The sequence below is a fragment of the Brassica napus genome, chromosome A5 (genome assembly GCF_020379485.1).
Source record: "Brassica napus cultivar Da-Ae chromosome A5, Da-Ae, whole genome shotgun sequence".
NCBI lineage: Eukaryota > Viridiplantae > Streptophyta > Magnoliopsida > Brassicales > Brassicaceae > Brassica > Brassica napus.
In genome coordinates this window covers 26753520-26776748 of record NC_063438.1, presented here as the reverse complement: position 1 = coordinate 26776748, position 23229 = coordinate 26753520, and the positions used below count along the sequence as shown (strand labels likewise).

The window sequence follows — 23229 nt, the reverse complement described above, 5'->3', positions numbered from 1 at the left end:
AAGTTTTACTAAATTAATTGACAAAAAATTAAAACGATGCTCATGAACCATGAAAGAGAGTTTAATATACATTAATAAAAATGAAGAATGTGTTTAGAAATTTTAAAACAACACTAAAGATCATAGGTTTCAGTATATAGAGAATTTACCGAAAAACTCAATATTTTCGTAGGGGTTAACCCATAGATTTGAGAAAAATTCAAAATATGAAAATTTTTTTTTTAATGCATATTTTCATCCTTCTGTAACATATGATGAAGGTCAAAGAGGTTTGGAACCTTTGTTGTCTCCGTTTCTCTAGAGAATAGCGATTTTATCGTGGTTAGTCCACCATTTAGGAAGTATTATGAAGTTTACTAAATTAATTGACAAAAAATTAAAACGATGCTCATGAACCATGAAAGAGAGTTTAATATACATTAATAATAAAAATGAAGAATTTGTTTAGAAATTTTAAAACAACACTAAAGATCATAGGTTTCAGTATATAGAGAATTTACCGAAAAAATTTCAATTTCTAACCCATAGATTTTGAGAAAAATTCAAAAATATGAAAATATTGTTTTAATGCATAGTTTCATCCTTCTGTAACATATGATGAAGGTCAAAGAGGTTTGGAACCTTTGTTGTCTCCGTTTCTCTAGAGAATAGCGATTTTATCGTGGTTAGTCCACCAATTTAGGAAGTAGTATTATGAAGTTTTACTAAATTAATTGACAAAAAATTAAAACGATGCTCATGAACCATGATGAAAGAGAGTTTAATATACATTAATAAAAATGAAGAATTTGTTTAGAAATTTTAAAACAACACTAAAGATCATAGGTTTCAGTATATAGAGAATTTACCGAAAAACTCAATATTTCGTAGGGGTTAACCCATAGATTTTGAGAAAAATTCAAAAATATGAAAATATTTTTTTAATGCATAGTTTCATCCTTCTGTAACATATGATGAAGGTCAAAGAGGTTTGAACTTTGTTGTCTCCGTTTCTCTAGAGAATAGCGATTTATCGTGGTTAGTGGTTAGTCCACCAATTTAGGAAGAGTATTATGAAGTTTACTAAATTAATGACAAAAAATTAAAACGATGCTCATGAACCATGAAAGAGAGTTTAATATACATTAATAAAAATGAATAATCTGTTTGGAAATTTTAAAACAACACTAAAGATCATAGGTTTCAGTATATAGAGAATTTACTGAAAAACTCAATATTTTAACCCATAGATTTTGAGAAAAATTCAAAAATATGAAAATATTGTTTTAATGCATAGTTTCATCCTTCTGTAACATATGATGAAGGTCAAAGAGGTTTGAACTTTGTTGTCTCCGTTTCTCCTGAGAATAGCGATTTTATCGTGGTTAGTCCACCAATTTAGGAAGTATTATGAAGTTTTACTAAATTACATGACAAAAAATTAAAACGATGCTCATGAACCATGAAATAGAGTTTAATATACATTAATAAAAATTAAAAATGTGTTAAGAAAATTTAAAACAACACTAAAGATCATAGGTTTCAGTATATAGAGAATTTACCGAAAAACTCAATATTTTCGTAGGGGTTAACCCATAGATTTTGAGAAAAATTCAAAAATATGAAAATATTTTTTTAATGCATAGTTTCATCCTTCTATAACATATGATGAAGGTCAAAGAGGTTTGGAACCTTTGTTGTCTCCGTTCTCTAGAGAATAGCGATTTTATCGTGGTTAGTCCACCAATTTAGGAAGTATATATGAAGTTTTACTAAATTAATTGACACAAAAAATTAAAACGATGCTCATGAACCATGAAAGAGAGTTTAATATACATTAATAAAAATGAAGAATGTGTTTAGAAATTTTAAAACAACACTAAAGATCATAGGTTTCAGTATATAGAGAATTTACCGAAAAACTCAATATTTTCGTAGGGGTTAACCCATAGATTTTGAGAAAAATTCAAAAATATGAAAATATTTTTTAATGCATAGTTTCATCCTTCTGTAACATATGATGAAGGTCAAATAGGTTTGGAACCTTTGTTGTCTCCGTTTCTCCTGAGAATAGCGATTTTATCGTGGTTAGTCCACCAATTTAGGAAGTATTATGAAGTTTTACTAAATTACATGACAAAAAATTAAAACGATGCTCATGAACCATGAAAGAGAGTTTAATATACATTAATAAAAATGAAAAATGTGTTTAGAAAATTAAAAACAACACTAAAGATCATAGGTTTCAGTATATAGAGAATTACCGAAAAACTCAATATTTTTGTAGCGGTTAACCCATAGATTTTGAGAAAAATTCAAAAATATGAAAAATTTTTTTTAATGCATAGTTTCATCCTTCTGTAACATATGATGAAGGTCAAAGAGGTTTGGAACCTTTGTTGTCTCCGTTTCTCTAGAGAATAGCAATTTTATCGTGGTTAGTCCACCAATTTAGGGAGTATTATGAAGTTTTACTAAATTACAAAAATTAAAAAATTAAAACGATGCTCATGAACCATGAAAGAGAGTTTAATATACATAATAAAAATGAAGAATGTGTTTAGAAATTTTAAAACAACACTAAAGATCATAGGTTTCAGTATATAGAGAATTTACCGAAAAACTCAATATTTTCGTAGGGGTTAACCCATAGATTTTGAGAAAAATTCAAAAATATGAAAATATTATTTTAATGCATATTTCATCCTTCTGTAACATATGATGAAGGTCAAAGAGGTTTGGAACCTTTGTTGTCTCCGTTTCTCTAGAGAATAGTTTTATCGTGGTTAGTCCACCAATTTAGGAAGTATTATGAAGTTTTACTAAATTAATGACAAAAAATTAAAACGATGCTCATGAACCATGAAAGAGAGTTTAATATACATTAATAAAAATGAAGAATTTATTTAGAAATTTTAAAAAAACACTAAAGATCATAGGTTTCAGAATATAGAGAATTTACCGAAAAAATCAATATTTTCGTAGGGGTTAACCCATAGATTTTGAGAAGAATTCAAAAATAAGAAAATATTGTTTTAATGCATAGCTTCATCCTTCTGTAACATATGATGAAGGTCAAAGAGGTTTGGTAACCTTTGTTGTCTCCGTTTCTCTAGAGAATAGCGATTTTATCGTGGTTAGTCCACCAATTTAGGAAGTATTATGAAGTTTTACTAAATTAATTGACAAAAAATTAAACGATGCTCATGAACCATGAAAGAGAGTTTAATATACATTAATAAAAATAAAAATGAATGTGTTTAGAAATTTTAAAACAACACTAAAGATCATAGGTTTCAGTATATAGAGAATTTACCGAAAAAAAAATTTCAGGGTTAACCCATAGATTTTGAGAAAAATTCAAAAATATGAAATATTTTTTTAATGCATAGTTTCATCCTTCTGTAACATATGATGAAGGTCAAAGAGGTTTGGAACCTTTGTTGTCTCCGTTTCTCTAGAGAATAGCGATTTTATCGTGGTTAGTCCACCAATTTAGGAAGTATTATGAAGTTTTACTAAATTAATTGACAAAAAATTAAAACGATGCTCATGAACCATGAAAGAGAGTTTAATATACATTAATAAAAATGAAGAATGTGTTTAGAAATTTTAAAACAACACTAAAGATCATAGGTTTCAGTATATAGAGAATTTACCGAAAAACTCAATATTTTCGTAGGGGTTAACCCATAGATTGAGAGAAAAATTCAAAAATATGAAAATATTTTTTAATGCATAGTTTCATCCTTCTGTAACATATGATGAAGGTCAAAGAGGTTTGGAACCTTTGTTGTCTCCGTTTCTCTAGAGAATAGCGATTTTATCGTGGTTAGTCCACCAATTTAGGAAGTATTATGAAGTTTTACTAAATTAATTGACAAAAAATTAAAACGATGCTCATGAACCATGAAAGAGAGTTTAATATACATTAATAAAATGAAGAATGTGTTTAGAAATTTTAAAACAACACTAAAGATCATAGGTTTCAGTATATAGAGAATTTACCGAAAAACTCAATATTTTCGTAGGGGTTAACCCATAGATTTTGAGAAAAATTCAAAAATATGAAAATATTGTTTTAATGCATAGTTTCATCCTTCTGTAACATATGATGAAGGTCAAAGAGGTTTGGAACCTTTGTTGTCTCCGTTTCTCTAGAGAATAGCGATTTTATCGTGGTTAGTCCACCAATTTAGGAAGTATTATGAAGTTTTACTAAATTACATGACAAAAAATTAAAACGATGCTCATGAACCATGAAAGAGAGTTTAATATACATTAATAAAAATGAAAATGTGTTTAGAAATTTAAAACAACACTAAAGATCATAGGTTTCAGTATATAGAGAATTTACCGAAAAACTCAATATTTTCGTAGGGGTTAACCCATAGATTTTGAGAAAAATTCAAAAATATGAAAATATTTTTTAATGCATAGTTTCATCCTTCTGTAACATATGATGAAGGTCAAAGAGGTTTGGAACCTTTGTTGTCTCCGTTTCTCTAGAGAATAGCGATTTTATCGTGGTTAGTCCACCAATTTAGGAAGTATTATGAAGTTTTACTAAATTAATTGACAAAAAATTAAAACGATGCTCATGAACCATGAAAGAGAGTTTAATATACATTAATAAAAATGAAAAATGTGTTTAGAAATTTTAAAACAACACTAAAGATCATAGGTTTCAGTATATAGAGAATTTACCGAAAAACTCAATATTTTCGTAGGGGTTAACCCATAGATTTTGAGAAAAATTCAAAAAAATGAAAATATTTTTTAATGCATATTTTCATCCTTCTGTAACATATGATGAAGGTCAAAGAGGTTTGGAACCTTTGTTGTCTCCGTTTCTCTAGAGAATAGCGATTTTATCGTGGTTAGTCCACCAATTTAGGAAGTATTATGAAGTTTTACTAAATTAATTGACAAAAAATTAAAACGATGCTCATGAACCATGAAAGAGAGTTTAATATACATTAATAAAAATGAAGAATGTGTTTAGAAATTTTAAAACAACACTAAAGATCATAGGTTTCAGTATATAGAGAATTTACCAAAAAACTCAATATTTTTGTAGGGGTTAACCCATAGATTTTGAGAAAAATTCAAAAATATGAAAATATTATTTTAATGCATATTTTCATCCTTCTGTAACATATGATGAAGGTCAAAGAGGTTTGGAATCTTTGTTGTCTCCGTTTCTCTAGAGGATGTTATCGTGGTTAGTCCACCAATTTAGGAAGTATTATGTAGTTTTACTAAATTAATGACAAAAAATTAAAACGATGCTCATGAACCATGAAAGAGAGTTTAATATACATTAATAAAAATGAAGAATGTGTTTAGAAATTTTAAAACAACACTAAAGATCATAGGTTTCAGTATATAGAGAATTTACCGAAAAACTCAATATTTTCGTAGGGGTTAACCCATAGATTTTGAGAAAAATTCAAAAATATGAAAATATTTCTTTTAATGCATAGTTTCATCCTTCTGTAACATATGATGAAGGTCAAAGAGGTTTGGAACCTTTGTTGTCTCCGTTTCTCTAGAGAATAGCGATTTTATCGTGGTTAGTCCACCAATTTAGGAAGTATTATGAAGTTTTACTAAATTAATTGACAAAAAATTAAAACGATGCTCATGAACCATGAAAGAGAGTTTAATATACATTAATAAAAATGAAGAATGTGTTTAGAAATTTAAAACAACACTAAAGATCATAGGTTTCAGTATATAGAGAATTTACCGAAAAACTCAATATTTCCGTAGGGGTTAACCCATAGATTTTGAGAAAAATTCAAAAATATGAAAATATTGTTTTAATGCATAGTTTTCATCCTTCTGTAACATATGATGAAGGTCAAAGAGGTTTGGAACCTTGTTGTCTCCGTTTCTCTAGAGAATAGCGATTTTATCGTGGTTAGTCCACCAATTTAGGAAGTATTATGAAGTTTTACTAAATTAATGACAAAAAATTAAAACGATGCTCATGAACCATGAAAGAGAGTTTAATATACATTAATAAAAATGAAGAATGTGTTTAGAAATTTTAAAACAACACTAAAGATCATAGGTTTCAGTATATAGAGAATTTACCGAAAAACTCAATATTTCGTAGGGGTTAACCCATAGATTTTGAGAAAAATTCAAAAATATGAAAATATTTTTTTAATGCATAGTTTCATCCTTCTGTAACATATGATGAAGGTCAAAGAGGTTTGGAACCTTTGTTGTCTCCGTTTCTCTAGAGAATAGCGATTTTATCGTGGTTAGTCCACCAATTTAGGAAGTATTATGAAGTTTTACTAAATTAATTGACAAAAAATTAAAACGATGCTCATGAACCATGAAAGAGAGTTTAATATACATTAATAAAAATGAAGAATGTGTTTAGAAATTTTAAAACAACACTAAAGATCATAGGTTTCAGTATATAGAGAATTTACCGAAAAACTCAATATTTTCGTAGGGGTTAACCCATAGATTTTGAGAAAAATTCAAAAATATGAAAATATTTTTTAATGCATAGTTTCATCCTTCTGTAACATATGATGAAGGTCAAAGAGGTTTGGAACCTTTGTTGTCTCCGTTTCTCTAGAGAATAGCGATTTTATCGTGGTTAGTCCACCAATTTAGGAAGTATTATGAAGTTTTACTAAATTACATGACAAAAAATTAAAACGATGCTCATGAACCATGAAAGAGAGTTTAATATACATTAATAAAAATGAAGAATGTGTTTAGAAATTTTAAAACAACACTAAAGATCATAGGTTTCAGTATATAGAGAATTTACCGAAAAACTCAATATTTCGTAGGGGTTAACCCATAGATTTTGAGAAAAATTCAAAAATATGAAAATATTTTTTAATGCATAGTTTCATCCTTCTGTAACATATGATGAAGGTCAAAGAGGTTTGGAACCTTTGTTGTCTCCGTTTCTCTAGAGAATAGCGATTTTATCGTGGTTAGTCCACCAATTTAGGAAGTATTATGAAGTTTTACTAAATTAATTGACAAAAAATTAAAACGATGCTCATGAACCATGAAAGAGAGTTTAATATACATTAATAAAAATGAAGAATGTGTTTAGAAATTTTAAAACAACACTAAAGATCATAGGTTTCAGTATATAGAGAATTTACCGAAAAACTCAATATTTTCGTAGGGGTTAACCCATAGATTTTGAGAAAAATTCAAAAATATGAAAATATTTTTTTAATGCATAGTTCATCCTTCTGTAACATATGATGAAGGTCAAAGAGGTTTGGAACCTTTGTTGTCTCCGTTTCTCTAGAGAATAGCGATTTTATCGTGGTTAGTCCACCAATTTAGGAAGTATTATGAAGTTTTACTAAATTATTGACAAAAAATTAAAACGATGCTCATGAACCATGAAAGAGAGTTTAATATACATTAATAAAAATGAAGAATGTGTTTAGAAATTTTAAAACAACACTAAAGGTCTTAGGTTTCAGTATATAGAGAATTTACCGAAAATATCAATGTCAACCCATAGATTTTGAAAAAAATTCAAAAATATGAAAATATTGTTTTAATGCATAGTTTAATCCTTCTGTAACATATGATGAAGGTCAAAGAGGTTTGGAACCTTTGTTGTCTCCGTTTCTCTAGAGAATAGCGATTTTATCGTGGTTAGTCCACCAATTTAGGAAGTATTATGAAGTTTTACTAAATTAATTGACAAAAAATTAAAACGATGCTCATGAACCATGAAAGAGAGTTTAATATACATTAATAAAAATGAAGAATGTGTTTAGAAATTTTAAAACAACACTAAAGATCATAGGTTTCAGTATATAGAGAATTTACCGAAAAACTCAATATTTTCGTAGGGGTTAACCCATAGATTTTGAGAAAAATTCAAAAATATGAAAATATTTTTTTAATGCATAGTTTCATCCTTCTGTAACATATGATGAAGGTCAAAGAGGTTTGGAACCTTTGTTGTCTCCGTTTCTCTAGAGAATAGCGATTTTATCGTGGTTAGTCCACCAATTTAGGAAGTATTATGAAGTTTTACTAAATTAATTGACAAAAAATTAAAACGATGCTCATGAACCATGAAAGAGAGTTTAATATACATTAATAAAAATGAAGAATGTGTTTAGAAATTTTAAAACAACACTAAAGATCATAGGTTTCAGTATATAGAGAATTTACCGAAAAACTCAATATTTTCGTAGGGGTTAACCCATAGATTTTGAGAAAAATTCAAAAATATGAAAATATTGTTTTAATGCATAGTTTCATCCTTCTGTAACATATGATGAAGGTCAAAGAGGTTTGGAACCTTTGTTGTCTCCGTTTCTCTAGAGAATAGCGATTTTATCGTGGTTAGTCCACCAATTTAGGAAGTATTATGAAGTTTTACTAAATTACATGACAAAAATTAAAACGATGCTCATGAACCATGAAAGAGAGTTTAATATACATTAATAAAAATGAAGAATGTGTTTAGAAATTTTAAAACAACACTAAAGATCATAGGTTTCAGTATATAGAGAATTTACCGAAAAACTCAATATTTTCGTAGGGGTGTTAACCCATAGATTTTGAGAAAAATTCAAAAATATGAAAATATTATTTTAATGCATAGTTTCATCCTTCTGTAACATATGATGAAGGTCAAAGAGGTTTGGAATCTTTGTTGTCTCCGTTTCTCTAGAGAATTTTATCCTGGTTAGTCCACCAATTTAGGAAGTATTATGAAGTTTTACTAAATTAATTGACAAAAAATTAAAACGATGCTCATGAACCATGAAAGAGAGTTTAATATACATTAATAAAAATGAAGAATGTGTTTAGAAATTTTAAAACAACACTAAAGATCATAGGTTTCAGTATATAGAGAATTTACCGAAAAACTCAATATTTTCGTAGGGGTTAACCCATAGATTTTGAGAAAAATTCAAAAATATGAAAATATTATTTTAATGCATAGTTTCATCCTTCTGTAACATATGATGAAGGTCAAAGAGGTTTGGAACCTTTGTTGTCTCCGTTTCTCTAGAGAATAGCGATTTTATCGTGGTTAGTCCACCAATTTAGGAAGTATTATGAAGTTTTACTAAATTAATGACAAAAAATTAAAACGATGCTCATGAACCATGAAAGAGAGTTAATATACATTAATAAAAATGAAAAATGTGTTTAGAAATTTTAAAACAACACTAAAGATCATAGGTTTCAGTATATAGATAATTTATCGAAAAACTCAATATTTTCGTAGGGGTTAACCCATAGATTTTGAGAAAAATTCAAAAATATGAAAATATTGTTTTAATGCATAGTTTCATCCTTCTGTAATATATGATGAAGGTCAAAGAGGTTTGGAACTTTTGTTGTCTCCGTTTCTCTAGAGAATAGCGATTTTATCGTGGTTAGTCCACCAATTTAAGAAGTATTATGAAGTTTAACTAAATTAATTGACAAAAAATTAAAACGATGCTCATGAACCATGAAAGAGAGTTTAATATACATTAATAAAAATGAAGAATTTGTTTAGAAATTTTAAAACAACACTAAAGATCATAGGTTTCAGTATATAGAGAATTTACCGAAAAACTCAATATTTTCGTAGGGGTTAACCCATAGATTTTGAGAAAAATTCAAAAATATGAAAATATTGTTTTAATGCATAGTTTCATCCTTCTGTAACATATGATGAAGGTCAAAGAGGTTTGGAACCTTTGTTGTCTCCGTTTCTCTAGAGAATAGCGATTTTATCGTGGTTAGTCCACCAATTTAGGAAGTATTATGAAGTTTAACTAAATTAATTGACAAAAAATTAAAACGATGCTCATGAACCATGAAAGAGAGTTTAATATACATTAATAAAAATGAAGAATGTGTTTAGAAATTTTAAAACAACACTAAAGATCATAGGTTTCAGTATATAGAGAATTTACCGAAAAACTCAATATTTTCGTAGGGGTTAACCCATAGATTTTGAGAAAAATTCAAAAATATGAAAATATTGTTTTAATGCATAGTTTCATCCTTCTGTAACATATGATGAAGTTCAAAGGTTTGGAACCTTTGTTGTCTCCGTTTCTCTAGAGAATAGCGATTTTATCGTGGTTAGTCCACCAATTTAGGAAGTATTATGAAGTTTTACTAAATTAATTGACAAAAAATTAAAACGATGCTCATGAACCATGAAAGAGAGTTTAATATACATTAATAAAAATGAAGAATGTGTTTAGAAATTTTAAAACAACACTAAAGATCATAGGTTTCAGTATATAGAGAATTTACCGAAAAACTCAATATTTTCGTAGGGGTTAACCCATAGATTTTGAGAAAAATTCAAAAATATGAAAATATTGTTTTAATGCATAGTTTCATCCTTCTGTAACATATTATGAAGGTCAAAGATGTTTGGAACCTTTGTTGTCTCCGTTTCTCCTGAGAATAGCGATTTTATCGTGGTTAGTCCACCAATTTAGGAAGTATTATGAAGTTTTACTAAATTACATGACAAAAAATTAAAACGATGCTCATGAACCATGAAAGAGAGTTTAATATACATTAATAAAAATGAAAAATGTGTTTAGAAAATTTAAAACAACACTAAAGATCATAGGTTTCAGTATATAGAGAATTTACCGAAAAACTCAATATTTTTGTAGGGGCTAACCCATAGATTTTGAGAAAAATTCAAAAATATGAAAATTTTTTTTAATGCATAGTTTCATCCTTCTGTAACATATGATGAAGGTCAAAGAGGTTTGGAACCTTTGTTGTCTCCGTTTCTCTAGAGAATAGCGATTTTATCGTGGTTAGTCCACCAATTTAGGAAGTATTATGAAGTTTTACTAAATTAATTGACAAAAAATTAAAACGATGCTCATGAACCATGAAAGAGAGTTTAATAAACATTAATAAAAATGAATAATCTGTTTAGAAATTTTAAAACAACACTAAAGATCATAGGTTTCAGTATATAGAGAATTTACTGAAAAACTCAATATTTTCGTAGAAAAATTCTAAAATATGAAAATATTGTTTTAATGCATAGTTTCATCCTTCTGTAACATATTATGAAGGTTAAATATGTTTGGAACCTTTGTTGTCTCCGTTTCTCCTGAGAATAGCGATTTTATCGTGGTTAGTCCACCAATTTAGGAAGTATTATGAAGTTTTACTAAATTACATGACAAAAAATTAAAACGATGCTCAAGAACCATGAAATAGAGTTTAATATACATTAATAAAAATGAAAATGTGTTTAGAAATTTAAAACAACACTAAAGATCATAGGTTTCAGTATATAGAGAATTTACCGAAAAACTCAATATTTTTGTAAGGGTTAACCCATAGATTTTGAGAAAAATTCAAAAATATGAAAATTTGTTTTAATGCATAGTTTCATCCTTCTGTAACATATGATGAAGGTCAAAGAGGTTTGGAACCTTTGTTGTCTCCGTTTCTCTAGAGAATAGCGATTTTATCGTGGTTAGTCCACCAATTTAGGAAGTATTATGAAGTTTTACTAAATTAATGACAAAAAATTAAAACGATGCTCATGAACCATGAAAGAGAGTTTAATATACATTAATAAAAATTAAAAATGTGTTAAGAAATTTTAAAACAACACTAAAGATCATAGGTTTCAGTATATAGAGAATTTACCGAAAAACTCAATATTTTCGTAGGGGTTAACCCATAGATTTTGAGAAAAATTCAAAAATATGAAAATATTGTTTTAATGCATAGTTTCATCCTTCTGTAACATATTATGAAGGTCAAAGATGTTTGGAACCTTTGTTGTCTCCGTTTCTCCTGAGAATAGCGATTTTATCGTGGTTAGTCCACCAATTTAGGAAGTATTATGAAGTTTTACTAAATTACATGACAAAAAATTAAAACGATGCTCATGAACCATGAAAGAGAGTTTAATATACATTAATAAAAATGAAAATGTGTTAAGAAAATTTAAAACAACACTAAAGATCATAGGTTTCAGTATATAGAGAATTTACCGAAAAACTCAATATTTTTGTAGCGGTTAACCCATAGATTTTGAGAAAAATTCAAAAATATGAAAATTTTGTTTTAATGCATAGTTTCATCCTTCTGTAACATATGATGAAGGTCAAAGAGGTTTGGAACCTTTGTTGTCTCCGTTTCTCTAGAGAATAGCGATTTTATCGTGGTTAGTCCACCAATTTAGGAAGTATTATGAAGTTTTACTAAATTAATTGACAAAAAATTAAAACGATGCTCATGAACCATGAAAGAGAGTTTAATATACATAAATAAAAATGAAGAATGTGTTTAGAAATTTAAAAACAACACTATAAATCTTTGGTTTCAGTATATAGAGAATTTACCAAAAAATTCAATATTTTTGTAGGGGTTAACCCATAGATTTTGAGAAAAATTCAAAAATATGAAAATATTATTTTAATGCATATTTTCATCCTTCTGTAACATATGATGAAGGTCAAAGAGGTTTGGAATCTTTGTTGTCTCCGTTTCTCTAGAGGATGTTATCGTGGTTAGTCCACCAATTTAGGAAGTATTATGTAGTTTTACTAAATTAATTGACAAAAAATTAAAACGATGCTCATGAACCATGAATGAGAGTTTAATATACATTAATAAAAATGAAGAATGTGTTTAGAAATTTTAAAACAACACTAAAGATCATAGGTTTCAGTATATAGAGAATTTACCGAAAATGTCAATATTTCCATAGGGGTTAACCCATAGATTTTGAGAAAAATTCAAAAATATGAAAATATTTTTTTAATGCATATTTCATCCTTCTGTAACATATGATGAATGTCAAAGAGGTTTGAAACCTTTGTTGTCTCCGTTTCTCTGAGAATAGCGATTTTATCGTGGTTAGTCCACCAATTTAGGAAGTATTATGAAGTTTTACTAAATTACATGACAAAAATTAAAACGATGCTCATGAACCATGAAAGAGAGTTTAATATACATTAATAAAAATGAAGAATGTGTTTAGAAATTTAAAAACAACACTATAAATATTAGGTTTCAGTATATAGAGAATTTACCGAAAAACTCAATATTTTCGTAGGGGTTAACCCATAGATTTGAGAAAAATTCAAAAATATGAAAATATTTTTTAATGCATAGTTTCATCCTTCTGTAACATATGATGAAGGTCAAAGAGGTTTGGAACCTTTGTTGTCTCCGTTTCTCTAGAGAATAGCGATTTTATCGTGGTTAGTCCACCAATTTAGGAAGTATTATGAAGTTTTACTAAATTAATTGATAAAAAAAAAAACGATGCTCATGAACCATGAAAAGAGTTTAATATACATTAATAAAAATGAAGAATGTGTTTAGAAATTTTAAAACAACACTAAAGATCATAGGTTTCAGTATATAGAGAATTTACCGAAAAACTCAATATTTTCGTAGGGGTTAACCCATAGATTTTGAGAAAAATTCAAAAATATGAAAATATTATTTTAATGCATAGTTTCATCCTTCTGTAACATATGATGAAGGTCAAAGAGGTTTGGAACCTTTGTTGTCTCCGTTTCTCTAGAGAATAGCGATTTTATCGTGGTTAGTCCACCAATTTAGGAAGTATTATGAAGTTTTACTAAATTAATTGACAAAAAATTAAAACGATGCTCATGAACCATGAAAGAGAGTTTAATATACATTAATAAAAATGAAGAATGTGTTTAGAAATTTTAAAACAACACTAAAGATCATAGGTTTCAGTATATAGAGAATTTATCGAAAAACTCAATATTTTCGTAGGGGTTAACCCATAGATTTTGAGAAAAATTCAAAAATATGAAAATATTTTTTAATGCATAGTTTCATCCTTCTGTAACATATGATGAAGGTCAAAGAGGTTTGGAACTTTTGTTGTCTCCGTTTCTCTAGAGAATAGCGATTTTATCGTGGTTAGTCCACCAATTTAGGAAGTATTATGAAGTTTTACTAAATTAATTGACAAAAAATTAAAACGATGCCCATGAACCATGAATGAGTGTAATATACATTAATAAAAATGAAGAATTTGTTTAGAAATTTTAAAACAACACTAAAGGTCATAGGTTTCAGTATATAGAGAATTTACCGAAAAACTCAATATTTTCGTAGGGGTTAACCCATAGATTTTGAGAAAAATTCAAAAATATGAAAATATTATTTTAATGCATAGTTTCATCCTTCTGTAACATATGATGAAGGTCAAAGAGGTTTGGAACCTTTGTTGTCTCCGTTTCTCTAGAGAATAGCGATTTTATCGTGGTTAGTCCACCAATTTAGGAAGTATTATGAAGTTTTACTAAATTAATTGACAAAAAATTAAAACGATGCTCATGAACCATGAAAGAGAGTTTAATATACATTAATAAAAATGAAGAATGTGTTTAGAAATTTTAAAACAACACTAAAGATCATAGGTTTCAGTATATAGAGAATTTACCGAAAAACTCAATATTTTCGTAGGGGTTAACCCATAGATTTTGAGAAAAATTCAAAAATATGAAAATATTTTTTTAATGCATAGTTTCATCCTTCTGTAACATATGATGAATGTCAAAGAGGTTTGAAACCTTTGTTGTCTCCGTTTCTCCTGAGAATAACGATTTTATCGTGGTTAGTCCACCAATTTAGGAAGTATTATGAAGTTTTACTAAATTACATGACAAAAAATTAAAACAATGCTCATGAACCATGAAAGAGAGTTTAATATACATTAATAAAAATGAAGAATGTGTTTAGAAATTTAAAAACAACACTATAAATCTTAGGTTTCAGTATATAGAGAATTTACCGAAAAACTCAATATTTTTGTAGGGGTTAACCCATAGATTTTGAGAAAAATTCAAAAATATGAAAATATTATTTTAATGCATAGTTTCATCCTTCTGTAACATATGATGAAGGTCAAAGAGGTTTGGAACCTTTGTTGTCTCCGTTTCTCTAGAGAATAGCGATTTTATCGTGGTTAGTCCACCAATTTAGGAAGTATTATGAAGTTTTACTAAATTAATTGACAAAAAAAATTAAAACGATGCTCATGAACCATGAAAGAGAGTTTAATATACATTAATAAAAATGAAGAATGTGTTTAGAAATTTTAAAACAACACTAAAGATCATAGGTTTCAGTATATAGAGAATTTACCGAAAAACTCAATATTTTCGTAGGGGTTAACCCATAGATTTTGAGAAAAATTCAAAAATATGAAAATATTATTTTAATGCATAGTTTCATCCTTCTGTAACATATGATGAAGGTCAAAGAGGTTTGGAACCTTTGTTGTCTCCGTTTCTCTGGAGAATAGCGATTTTATCGTGGTTAGTCCACCAATTTAGGAAGTATTATGAAGTTTTACTAAATTAATTAACAAAAAATTAAAACGATGCTCATGAACCATGAAAGAGAGTTTAATATACATTAATAAAAATGAAGAATGTGTTTAGAAATTTTAAAACAACACTAAAGATCATAGGTTTCAGTATATAGAGAATTTACCGAAAAACTCAATATTTTCGTAGGGGTTAACCCATAGATTTTGAGAAAAATTCAAAAATATGAAAATATTATTTTAATGCATAGTTTCATCCTTCTGTAACATATGATGAAGGTCAAAGAGGTTTGGAACCTTTGTTGTCTCCGTTTCTCTAGAGAATAGCGATTTTATCGTGGTTAGTCCACCAATTTAGGAAGTATTATGAAGTTTTACTAAATTAATTGACAAAAAATTAAAACGATGCTCATGAACCATGAATGAGAGTTTAATATACATTAATAAAAATGAAGAATTTGTTTAGAAATTTTAAAACAACACTAAAGGTCATAGGTTTCAGTATATAGAGAATTTACCGAAAAACTCAATATTTTCGTAGGGGTTAACCCATAGATTTTGAGAAAAATTCAAAAATATGAAAATATTGTTTTAATGCATAGTTTCATCCTTCTGTAACATATGATGAAGGTCAAAGAGGTTTGGAACCTTTGTTGTCTCCGTTTCTCTAGAGAATAGCGATTTTATCGTGGTTAGTCCACCAATTTAGGAAGTATTATGAAGTTTTACTAAATTAATTGACAAAAAATTAAAACGATGCTCATGAACCATGAAAGAGAGTTTAATATACATTAATAAAAATGAAGAATTGTTTAGAAATTTTAAAACAACACTAAAGATCATAGGTTTCAGTATATAGAGAATTTACCGAAAAACTCAATATTTTCGTAGGGGTTAACCCATAGATTTTGAGAAAAATTCAAAAATATGAAAATATTGTTTTAATGCATAGTTTCATCCTTCTGTAACATATGATGAAGGTCAAAGAGGTTTGTAACCTTTGTTGTCTCCGTTTCTCTAGAGAATAGCGATTTTATCGTGGTTAGTCCACCAATTTAGGAAGTATTATGAAGTTTTACTAAATTAATTGACAAAAAATTAAAACGATGCTCATGAACCATGAAAGAGAGTTTAATATACATTAATAAAAATGAAGAATTTGTTTAGAAATTTTAAAACAACACTAAAGATCATAGGTTTCAGTATATAGAGAATTTACCGAAAAACTCAATATTTTCGTAGGGGTTAACCCATAGATTTTGAGAAAAATTCAAAAATATGAAAATATTTATTTAATGCATAGTTTCATCCTTCTGTAACATATGATGAAGGTCAAAGAGGTTTGGAACCTTTGTTGTCTCCGTTTCTCTAGAGAATAGCGATTTTATCGTGGTTAGTCCACCAATTTAGGAAGTATTATGAAGTTTTACTAAATTAATTGACAAAAAATTAAAACGATGCTCATGAACCATGAAAGAGAGTTTAATATACATTAATAAAAATGAAGAATGTGTTTAGAAATTTTAAAACAACACTAAAGATCATAGGTTTCAGTATATAGAGAATTTACCGAAAAACTCAATATTTCCGTTGGGGTAACACCCATAGATTTTGAGAAAAATTCAAAAATCTGAAAATATTGTTTTAATGCATAGTTTAATCCTTCTGTAACATATGATGAAGGTCAAAGAGGTTTGGAACCTTTTTGTCTCCGTTTCTCTAGAGAATAGCGATTTTATCGTGGTTAGTCCACCAATTTAGGAAGTATTATGAAGATTTACTAAATTAACTGACAAAAAATTAAAACGATGCTCATGAACCAGGAAAAATAGTTTAATATACATTAATAAAAATGAAGAATGTGTTTAGAAATTTTAAAACAACACTAAAGATCATAGGTTTCAGTATATAGAGAATTTACCGAAAAACTCAATATTTTCGTAGGGGTTACCCATAGATTTTGAAAAAATTCCAAAATATGAAAATATTGTTTTAATGTATAGTTTCATCCTTCTGTAACATATGATGAAGGTCAAAGTGGTTTGGAACCTTTGTTGTCTCCGTTTCTCTAGAGAATAGCGATTTTATCGTGGTTAGTCCACCAATTTAGGGAGTATTATGAAGTTTTACTAAATTAATTGACAAAAAATTAAAACGATGCTCATGAACCATGAAAGAGAGTTTAATATACATTAATAAAAATGAAGAATGTGTTTAGAAATTTTAAAACAACACTAAAGATCATAGGTTTCAGTATATAGAGAATTTACCGAAAACTCAATATTTCCGTAGGGGTTATAACCCATAGATTTTGAGAAAAATTCAAAAATATGAAAATATTATTTTAATGCATAGTTTCATCCTTCTGTAACATATGATGAAGGTCAAAGAGGTTTGGAATCTTTGTTGTCTCTGTTTCTCTAGAGAATAGCAATTTTATCGTGGTTAGTCCACCAATTTAGGAAATATTATGAAGTTTTACTAAATTAATTGACAAAAAATTAAAACGATGCTCATGAACCATGAAAGAGAGTTTAATATACATTAATAAAAATGAAGAATGTGTTTAGAAATTTTAAAACAATACTAAAGATCATAGGTTTCAGAATATAGAGAATTTACCGAAAAAGTCAATATTTTCGTAGGTAACCCATAGATTTTGTGAAAAATTCAAAAATATAAAAATATTATTTTAATGCATATTTTTATCCTTCTGTAACATATGATGAAGGTCAAAGAGGTTTTGAACCTTTGTTGTCTCCGTTTCTCTTGAGAATAGCAATTTTATCGTGGTTAGTCCACCAATTTACAAAGTATAGTGAAGTTTAACTAAATTACAAAACAAAAAAATTAAAACGATACTCATGAACCATGAAAGAGAGTTTAATATACATTAATAAAAATGAAGAATGTGTTTAGAATTTTTAAAACAACACTAAAGATCATAGGTTTCAGTATATAGAGAATTTACCGAAAAACTCAATATTTTCGTAGGGGTTAACCCATAGATTTTGAGAAAAATTCAAAAATATGAAAATATTGTTTTAATGCATAGTTTCATCATTCTGTAACATATGATAAAGGTCAAAGAGGTTTGGAACCTTTGTTGTCTCCGTTTCTCTATAGAATAGCGATTTTATCGTGGTTAGTCCACCAATTTAGGGAGTATTATGAAGTTTAACTAAATTACATGACAAAAAATTAAAACGATGCTTATGAACCATGAAAGAGAGTTTCATATACATTAATAAAAATGAAGAATGTGTTTAGAAATTTTAAAACAACACTAAAGATCATAGGTTTCAGTATATAGAGAATTTACCGAAAAACTCAATATTTTCGTAGGGGTTAACCCATAGATTTTGAGAAAAAATCAAAAATATGAAAATATTATCTTAATGCATATTTTCATCCTTCTGTAACAAATGATGAAGGTCAAAGAGGTTTGGAACCTTTGTTGTCTCCGTATCTCTAGAGAATAGCGATTTTATCGTGGTTAGTCCACCAATTTAGGAAGTATTATGAGGTTTTAATAAATTAATTGACAAAAAATTAAAACGATGCTCATGAACCATGAAAGATAGTTTAATATACATTAATAAAAATGAAGAATTTGTTTAGAAATTTTAAAACAACACTAAAGATCATAGGTTTCAGTATATAGAGAATTTACCGAAAAACTCAATATTTTCGTAGGGGGTTAACCCATAGATTTTGAGAAAAATTCAAAAATATAAAAATATTGTTTTAATGCATAGTTTCATCCTTCTGTAACATATGATAAAGGTCAAAGAGGTTTAGAACTTTTGTTGTCTCCGTTTCTCCAGAGAATAGCGATTTTATCGTGGTTAGTCCACCAATTTAGGGAGTATTATGAAGTTTTACTAAATTACATGACAAAAAATTAAAACGATGCTCATGAACCATGAAAGAGAGTTTAATATACATTAATAAAAATGAAAAATGTGTTAATAAATTTTAAAACAACACTAAAGATCATAGGTTTCAGTATATAGAGAATTTACCGAAAAACTCAATATTTTCGCAGGGGTTAACCCATAGATTTTGAGAAAAATTCAAAAATATGAAAATATTATTTTAATGCATAGTTTCATCCTTCTGTAACATATGATGAAGGTCAAAGAGGTTTGGAACCTTTATTGTCTCCGTTTCTCTAGAGAATAGCGATTTTATCGTGGTTAGTCCACCAATTTAAGAAGCACGCAGAAGGAAAATTCAGAACCAACTTTTCGACAAGCAAAACTTGGGACCAGATTCGAAGTGTGAAGCCCATATGCACATGGCATAAGGGAGTCTGGTTTCCTCAATCAACTCTGAAGTATGCTTTTAATATGTGGGTAGCTATCAAAGGAAGATTGCAGACAACAGACAGAATGCAGCAGTGGAATAGCTCCATTAATACAACGTGTGTGCTTTGTAATGATGCGCCAGAGTCTTGTGCTCATCTTTTCTTTGTCTGTCGATACTCTGAGATGATTTGGAGAAAGCTTGCGGAGGGGCTGATGAGAGATGCTTTTACTGTGGACTGGAGTGAGCTAATATCTATAGTCTCGAAATCATGGGTAACACCTATAAAGACATTCATACTCCGATATGTATTGCAAGCCACAGTTTACACAATTTGGTGGGAGAGAAATGCGCGCAGGCATGGGGAGAAGCCGAGAGATATCAATGGTTTGACTAAGCTTGTGGACAAGTATATGAGGTTGAAGCTTTTATCACTAAAGGGTAAAGGAGATCACTATGAAGAAGGTCTGATAACATGGTTTGGTGTGCAACCAAGCTCATGATTTGTATAGACAGATATTGGAAGTTTTCATAAGAAGTGTAGGCAAAACAGAGTAGCACTCTTGATGTAACACAGTTTTTTCTGAATAAAATTTAACATTTATTCAAAAAAAAAAAAAAAATTTAGGAAGTATTATGAAGTTTGACTAAATTACTTGACAAAAAATTAAAACGATGCTCATGAACCATGAATGAGAGTTTAATATACATTAATAAAAATGAAGAATTTGTTTACAAATTTTAAAACAACACTAAAGGTCTTAGGTTTCAGTATATAGAAAATTTACCGAAAAACTCAATATTTTCGTAGGGGTTAACCCATAGATTTTGAAAAAAATTCAAAAATATGAAAATATTATTTTAATGCATAGTTTCATCCTTCTGTAACAAATGATGAAGGTCAAAGAGGTTTGGAACTTTTGTTGTCTCCGTTTCTCTAGAGAATAGCGATTTTATCGTGGTTAGTCCACCAATTTAGGGAGTATTATGAAGTTTAACTAAATTACATGACAAAAAATTTAAACGATGCTCATGAACCATGAAAGAGAGTTTAATATACATTAATAAAAATGAAGAATATGTTTAGAAATTTTAAAACAACACTAAAGATCATAAGTTTCAGTATATAGAGAATTTACAGAAAAACTCAATATTTTCGTAGGGGGGGTTAACCCATAGATTTTGAGAAAAAATTCAAAAATATGAAAATATTTTTAATGCATAGTTTCATCCTTCTGTAACATATGGTGAAGGTCAAAGAGGTTTGCAACCTTTGTTGTCTACGTTTCTCTTGAGAATAGCGATTTTATCGTGGTTAGTCCACCAATTTAGGGAGTATTATGAAGTTTAACTAAATTACATGACAAAAAATTAAAACGATGCTTAAGAACCATGAAATAGAGTTTAATATACATTAATAAAAATGAAGAATGTGTTTAGAAACTTTAAAACAATACTAAAGATCATAGTTTTTCAAGTATATAGAGAATTTACCGAAAAAGTCAATATTTTCGTAGGGGTTAACCCATATATTTTGAAAAAATTCAAAAATATGAATATATTATTTTAATGCATAGTTTCATCCTTCTGTAACATATGATAAAGGTCAGAGAGGTTTGGAACCTTTGTTGTCTCCGTATCTCTAGAGAATAGCGATTTTATCGTGGTTAGTCCACCAATTTACAAAGTATTATGAAGGTTTACTAAATAAATTGACAAAAAATTAAAACGATGCTCATGAACCATGAAATAGAGTTTAATATACATTAATAAAAATGAACAATGTGTTTAGAAATTTTAAAACAACACTAAAGATCATAGGTTTCAGAATATAGAGAATTTACCGAAAAAGTCAATATTTTCGTAAGGGTTTAACCCATAGATTTTGAGAAAAATTCAAAATATAAAAATATTATTTTAATGCATTGTTTCATCCTTCTGTAACATATGATGAAGGTCAAAGAGGTTTGAAACCTTTGTTGTCTTTGTTTCTCTAGAGAATAACGATTATCGTGGTTATTCCACCAATTTAAGAAGTATTATGAAGCTTTACTAAATTAATTGACAAAAAATTAAAACGATGATCATGAACCATGAAAGAGAGTTTAATATACATTAATAAAAATGAAGAATGTGTTTATAAATTTTAAAACAACACTAAAGATCATAGGTTTCAGAATATAGAGAATTTACCGAAAAACTCAATATTTTCGTAGGGGTTAACCCATAGATTTTGAAAAAAATTCAAAAATATGAAAATATTATTTTAATGCATAGTTTCATCCTTCTGTAACAAATGATGAAGGTCAAAGAGGTTTGGAACTTTTGTTGTCTCCGTTTCTCTAGAGAATAGCGATTTTATCGTGGTTAGTCCACCAATTTAGGGAGTATTATGAAGTTTAACTAAATTACATGACAAAAAATCTAAACGATGCTCATGAACCATGAAAGAGAGTTTAATATACATTAATAAAAATGAAGAATATGTTTAGAAATTTTAAAACAACATTAAAGATCATAAGTTTCAGTATATAGAGAATTTACAGAAAAACTCAATATTTTCGTAGGGGGGGTTAACCCATAGATTTTGAGAAAAATTCAAAAATATGAAAATATTTTTAATGCATAGTTTCATCCTTCTGTAACATATGGTGAAGGTCAAAGAGGTTTGCAACCTTTGTTCTCTACGTTTCTCTTGAGAATAGCGATTTTATCGTGGTTAGTCCACCAATTTAGGGAGTATTATGAAGTTTAACTAAATTACATGACAAAAAATTAAAACGATGCTTAAGAACCATGAAAGAGAGTTTAATATACATTAATAAAAATGAAGAATGTGTTTAGAAATTTTAAAACAATACTAAAGATCATAGGTTTTCAAGTATATAGAGAATTTACCGAAAAAGTCAATATTTTCGTAGGGGTTAACCCATATATTTTGAAAAAAAATCAAAAATATGAATACATTATTTTAATGCATAGTTTCATCCTTCTGTAACATATGATGAAGGTCAGAGAGGTTTGGAACCTTTGTTGTCTCCGTATCTCTAGAGAATAGCGATTTTATCGTGGTTAGTCCACCAATTTACAATGCGGAGAAGAGATTGTTAGAGGAGGATATTTACTTATGGAGGAATGGGAATGATAAATTCAAGGAGAAGTTCTCAACTAGAGAGACATGGCAGATTATTCGAGAAAAGCACCAGCAGTATGATTGGCACAAGGCGGTTTGGTTCAAACATGCGACACCAAAATTCTCATTTATGGTCTGGATTGCAATGCGGGACAGACTATCAACAGGGGACAGAATGGCGCATTGGAATCTGAATGTTGATACTGCTTGTATTTTTTGCCAAGCTTCTATGGAGTCAGTTCATCATCTTTTCTTTGTGTGTCCTTTCTCAGAGCAAATTTGGAAGGAGCTAGCAAAGGGGATACTAGAGGATAGATATACTGTGAACTGGAATGAGATAACGAGGATTCTTATTGATGAAAGTCAGGGTATTATTACTCTCTTTACAATTAGATATTTATTTCAAGTGACAGTTCATAGCATATGGAGAGAGAGAAATAGGAGAAGGCATAGCGAGGCAGCTTCA

The 23229-nt window shown here is 28.5% G+C and overlaps 1 protein-coding gene across 1 annotated transcript; it reads left to right on the top strand.

Annotated features, from left to right (window-relative positions):
• Window positions 1–19674: 19674 nt before the first annotated feature.
• Window positions 19675–20133, top strand: LOC125608708. The gene has a single exon (XM_048779167.1). The coding sequence runs from the start codon at window positions 19675–19677 to the stop codon at window positions 20131–20133; it is 459 nt and encodes a 152-aa protein (XP_048635124.1).
• Window positions 20134–23229: the final 3096 nt, after the last annotated feature.